Genomic DNA, 6,145 nt, shown 5'->3' on the forward strand with positions numbered 1-6,145 from the left:
ACTACCTCTCCAGGTCTTGGCCAATCTCTATTGTAATTGTATAGGAGCCACGCCTGCTATACCAAACCCAGATATAATAAATCTTTGGGTATCGTTAAAGTTATTTGGCCCCTATGTCTGTCTCTGGCTATAGTAAAAAGTGGGCGAAGCAGTTGTCAGTGTGAAAAGAATGGTCGCCTGCTTTGTTCATGCTGGTTAATAGGTGAGCTGAGGCCTAATAAAATGTGTGTGGCCAGTGGCGATTTGGGGTTGCAATGATTACCTATGCAGTCCAACCCGGAGGTATGAGAGCCACTCGCATTACAGAAGCGAGTGGCTTATTATTGGTTGCATCTTGGCCCAAGCATGAGCAGACGGTTTTGTTTAACCTAATTGCAGGACACGTGCAAAGTCCCGCCTGAGAAGGTATCAGAGCTACTTGCAATGATGGCTGCAATTTTCTAAGTAGCCCTGTAGACCTGCAATTTGTCCAGCAACGGATTAAGTGTCACCTAACTATGCAGCCTAAGGTATGTTGAACTTTGTAGTCCATCAAATGTGCAAGTGCTTGTACCTCCAATGGGAGGACAGAGATGCCTTCAGCCAAAACTCTGTATGTACTGTATAGGCACATTATGGATGAATAACATGCTCCTTTGCAGCAGAGAATGTAAAACAGTACATAATGTTAAGTTTACATTTTTGCCATTAAAAAGAAAATTCTGTAAAACAGTTGTTTTAGGTTTGCATTTTCAATAAATGTCATTAGAAAAGAAAACTATGACTCAAAATTATTGACTGTATTAAAACACAGTGTTATAGTATACTTTATGTGCTTGAGAATGACAATTTCTGATATAGTAATCCACTTTTCCTAGTCCCTTGGAGTTTACCATAAAGGGGGGAGAGAAAGACACTAGTGCAGGCTGATACAAACCTGCGTCCCTCTTCAATTAGATCACTTTTCCTGCAAAAGATTGTACATAGACTAATATGGGCGAAGCTTATTACATCTGACATCACATTTTTGCATCCTCACTAGCTGGTTTGGAGGTGGACAGCCACGGGCTCTGCAAGATGATGCATGCAGCGACATTAGTGGATACTGTTTGGAGCAGATGACCATGCTGTTAAATAAATGAAGCGATAAACTCCCAAAAGAGGACTTCTTTAAATACGCCCAACTCTCTCACCTCTTCCCCAAGAAACGGATTACAATTCCCTCTCTGCCCAGATCACTCCATGCTCACCTCCATTCCACCCTGCAGCTCAAAAGAGGCATTTCACTGTGGTACGACTTCCTTATACATATTAACCCCTGCCCCCCTTCAAAAAATATGCTACCCACTGGTCAAAAGAAATAGGTCATAACATAGATATCAACCAACTAATTAAAGCCAATCACATCATCACTAAGATCTCCTCCAATATTCTACATTGGGAAACGCTACAAAAAATCATCCTTAATTGGTACCTAACTCCAACTTCCCTCGCCAAATTTACACCCCAAAACTCTAGCCTATGCTGGAGGAATTGCAACTCTCCAGGTACCCTTTTTACATATTGTGGGAGTGCCCCCTAACGCAAACTCTATGGGGTAAAATAAGTAAACTAATAGAACAAATTACGGGATATGCATTTATAATCACCCCCGAGCTTGCTTTGCTCCCCTTAGATCTTAACTCAATCCCAACATCTTCCCGCACCCCAATCTCCCACCTAATCTGTGCCACTAGACAAGCCCTCCTACAACATTGGGGAACCCCCACAATCCCACCTCTTTCTAAAATTGTGTCGCTCTCTCTCAACAATTTAAAGCTTCAACTCCTCTCCAGGAAAAACCAAGACACATATAACTCCATTCATACGATATCCCTCTTAGACCTGTCAAACCTATAAAACTCATCCAAGGCAGCATTCACAACTTACCCTTACAAACAGTTAGACCTGAAAATCAAGAAACTAAATTATCTTATACACGGTGACAACTTTTCAAAGACAATCTTCTGCTAATGTACTTTGAACTTTAGTTATTTTACACAGTCGTTTAAATCCTTTTTTCCCTTGTTCCCTTTGTTTTCCTCTTGTCTCCACTTGGGTATACCTGGTTCTACTTCCCTGGTATATCATAATTACCCCAAATCCTCCTCAACCAGATCTCTCTTAAAAGCAACATAAGCAGTCACTTAATCTCTCATAGAGCTCATTAGGAGCTCCCAAACTGTCTAAATCGCCCCATCCCCTTTAACCCAAGCTGTAGATGGATGGCTTTGCCTCTACAGCCAATAGATAATAATTCCCTCTACAAGACTATCATAACCAGAGGTCTGACAGTCTGGTCACTCCTTCCCCTCTCACTATGCACCAATAAGCATACTATTAGAACCTTTCATTAGACACCTGCTAATCTAACTCAAGACTCTGGTTGAGAACGATCATAGGTTATCTCAGCATTTAAATTCTCATTACCATACTACAATAACCTATCACCATACTCTGTTATAATGTTATTCTTTGCTACACTGCTATACTATACTATATACTAGTTAACGGTTACCTTTCTCACAACAAATCTATGATTGTTATTCAAATTGTAAATAATCGCAACATTAAGCTGTATTGTTATAAAATTCAATAAAAATCTATTTGGAAAAAAATAAATAAATAATGAAGCGATTATTCCACTACTTGAGCAGTGGCATACTATTTGGTAAACAGCCTGGCTGTGAGGGTGTGTGCGGCAGGCGCGACAATCACTTCTCTGGCGGAGAGGCTTGCAGTTCCTGGTGGTGGCAGTAGCTTAATGGACACCTGAATTTAGAGAGATATGGAGGTTGCCAGATTTATTTCCTTTTAAACTGTTGCAAGGCAGTCCTGCTGATCTTTCTGGCATCAGTAGTGTCTGAATCACACAAGCATGCAGCAAATGCAGTCAAACATATCATATGCATGCTTAATCAGCATAACAGCTAGGCAATTTGCATTTTGTTAAAAGGAAATAAATATGGAAGACTCCATATCCTTACTTCAGTTGTACTTTAAATCCAATATAAACAAGACACTTCAGGAAACCCAAACTAAATGTGGGTTGTTAGGATATCTAGCAGGCCATTATTTTTGTCTATCCAAATCGGAAGATATCTCTTAAAAGGAAACGAGAGACATCGAGGCTGACATACTGTAATTATTACCTTTTAACCACTTAAGGACCACAAGCTTACACCCCTCTAGTGAGCAGGCGATTTTTACAATTCAGTGCTCTGCAGCTTTAATAGCTCGCTGCAGCGCCATACAACTTGAATCTGCCCCCCTTTTGTTGCCACCAACAGAGCTTTCTGTTGGTGGCATCTGATTGCTGCTGCAATGTTTTTTTTTATTATTACATTTTTTTTTATATAAATGTGGATTTTTATTTGTATTCCTTCCCTCCCTCCCCCCTCGAGAGCCAATCAGTGTGATCGGCTCTCATAGGCATTAGCCTATGAGAGAGATCACTTCTTGAACCTCTCCTGGGGACTGCTCAGTGACAGAGCTGTCCCACGTACAGCGATGCACTAGATCGCAGCACTGTACAAACAAATACCGGCTGTTTTTTTTCTATTATACAGCCTATCAGCCGCAATTGTGGTTGGCAGGCTGAACATGGAGCTCAGTGTCTCGGCAGGGAATGATCGCGCATGCGAGTGTTCCCTGCAAATTCCCGCCCACCACTCTTGATGCCGATCAGCGTTAGGCGGTCCTGAGGCTACCACCTTCCAGGGGGTAAACAATGCAAATTGCCTGGCTGCCTTGCTGATCCTCTGCCTCTAATGCCTGCTATACACCATCAGATAGATGGGTCGAATCAATCATTTCCAACAGGTCCAATCTGATTTTCTAAATGATTTTTTTCGATGACTTCAAAATAGATCAGAAATCAGATCTTAAATCAGATGATACCTGTCGGAAATAATCGATTTGTCTCATCTGATGGGAAATTGCATGGGGTGTACCAAGACATAATACTTTTAGCCATAGACCCTGAACAAGCATGCAGTTGCTGATGAGGTGTTTGACTAAATTTGCAGCATGCTTATGTCAGGTGAAGATCAGCGGGTCTTCCAGGCATCTGGTATCGTTTGAAAGGAAATAAATATGGCAGCCTTCATATCCCTCTCACTTCAGGCATCCTTCCTGTAAGGGCAATCAGCAATGTAAGGAAAGTTTTGCCTTTAGGAAACAAACTTCAAACAGAAATGATAGCTGTCCAAATTTCTCATTCTACTGAAAGTGATTGGGAGAAGTGTTTTGTTAACTGGAAAACTCCAACAAATAAAAAGCTTGTAAGATTGTCAAGCTTCTCATCCATCCCATCCCTCCATGCCAAAAATACAGCAACATCCTCTTACATCTGCATCAGCCTTCATGCTATGTGCAGCAGATGGGATTACTCTGTTTTTAATTAGAAAGCTTGCAAATAATTAAGTCTTCAACTGTTTCTGCAACTGCATACCAATACAATTAAAATTAGAAGGAAAAGAAACACAACATGGATGTTTTAAATATAACTGTATTAATAAATCCTTTTTCACAGAAAGCTTTACAGGTTTGACCACAATCTATAATACAAATACACTGCATGGCTGTTTTGCTTTTAAAGAGATATTAGACAACAGTCCCACAGGTTATGGTTGCAATACAAAGCTTTGCAAGTCCCCATAGAGGAGCCGAATCAATGCAATGTATTTTAATTAGGGATCAAGATCGGCAGTTATCCTTTAAAAAAAAGTAAGAAAAACCAAGCTATTGTGTGGGGAAAAAGCTAATCGGAGACTGCTAATATGGCAGCTTTCTGTGTGCACATACTCCTAACAGTCCCCTCAGTCACACAATAATCAGTCCATGGGCATTGCAATCTCTATATCGCGGGATTTAGAGTTTGTGAGTTCTCGATTAATTTCATTAGATATCTGAGGGTGATTGTGGATTCTCAGTAACTCCAGTAAAGACTGCTTCTGTTTTAACAACATATCTTCCTTATACCTCTGACAAAGTGTAAGAAGACATTGATGCCACAGCACAGGCAGCTCTCTCTGGTCTGTGCGGAATGCCAGAAAGTGGGCGACAAGGGCATCAAGTACTCGAAAGGGAAGAGCATACTTCTTATCAATCAGCAGTCTCAGGAAAATACTGTTGGCTCCATTGTATTCCATCTCTGCTATCTTCAACATCGCAGCGCTAGAAGTAGAGAAAGGAGAGTTGTCACATTTTCAGCATTTCTGCAAACAGATGTTCTTACATGAAACATCTTCAAACACAGATTCATTTTAGAAGAACGACGATGGCCAACCTGATTTTCATTCCTGAGCAAAGGAGTGATATTACATGGTGACTACTCTTAGAAGAATCAAGTGGGCCCAGCTGATTCTATTCCCAAGTTGGATAGTGATGGCAACCTCTGCTGTATTTGCTATCTTTGTTCTTGTCCAGATTACACTTTCTGTTGCTGGAGACATAATTCTAATTTGTATAGTGTTTTTCTCCTCTCGGACTCAGAGAGAGCTACAGCCACCAAGAGCGCACTCAGTAGGCCACCTTGCAGTGTTAATGAGTCTTGCCCAAGGACTCTTTACTGAATAAGTACTGGCTTGCAAAATAAGATTAGCAGAGCACAATTAGGGAAAGAGATGCCCTGGTTTATATAAAACCTTTTAAAAACAAAATAAGGGCTGGTGCACACCAAGAGCATTTCTGAGCTTTTTTAAAACGCTTGCGGGGTGAAAACCGCTTGGCTAATGAATGTGAATGGGATGGTGCACACCAGAGCATTTCGTTTTTTCCCCAAACGCAAACTCGGTTCCTGCAGCATTTATTAGATTTCTGAGGCATTTCTACCTCAAAGTATAGGAAAGTGGAAAATCATTCTGAAAAGCGCTAGATCAGAGCGATTTTCCAAGCGTTTTTGTTACAGAACCCTTTCAGTTACAGCTTTACTGTAACAAAATATAAAATCTGCTACACAAAAACGCTAAGCATGTTTAGAAAATCTCTGGACATGCCTAGAATCGCTCTGAAAAAACCGCTAGCATTTGTGGATCCGCTAGCAGTTTTTGGTGTGCACTGGCCCATAAATAGAAAAAAAAAATTAAGGTGGCTTACCTCAGTGCCGAGAACTTTGTATACACAA

General features: G+C 40.8%; 1 protein-coding gene across 1 annotated transcript in view; it reads right to left on the reverse strand.

The window, feature by feature from the left end:
• Positions 1–4,510: 4,510 nt before the first annotated feature.
• Positions 4,511–6,145, reverse strand: part of BYSL (bystin like) — a 16,855-nt gene continuing 15,220 nt past the window's right edge. The window contains exon 7 of the mRNA XM_068269481.1: positions 4,511–5,196. Coding sequence (XP_068125582.1) covers positions 4,854–5,196 — 343 coding nt within the window. The 3' untranslated portion in view covers positions 4,511–4,853. The remainder of the gene's footprint in view (positions 5,197–6,145) is intronic.

This window comes from Hyperolius riggenbachi, chromosome 2, assembly GCF_040937935.1.
Source record: "Hyperolius riggenbachi isolate aHypRig1 chromosome 2, aHypRig1.pri, whole genome shotgun sequence".
Taxonomy (NCBI): Eukaryota; Metazoa; Chordata; class Amphibia; order Anura; family Hyperoliidae; genus Hyperolius; species Hyperolius riggenbachi.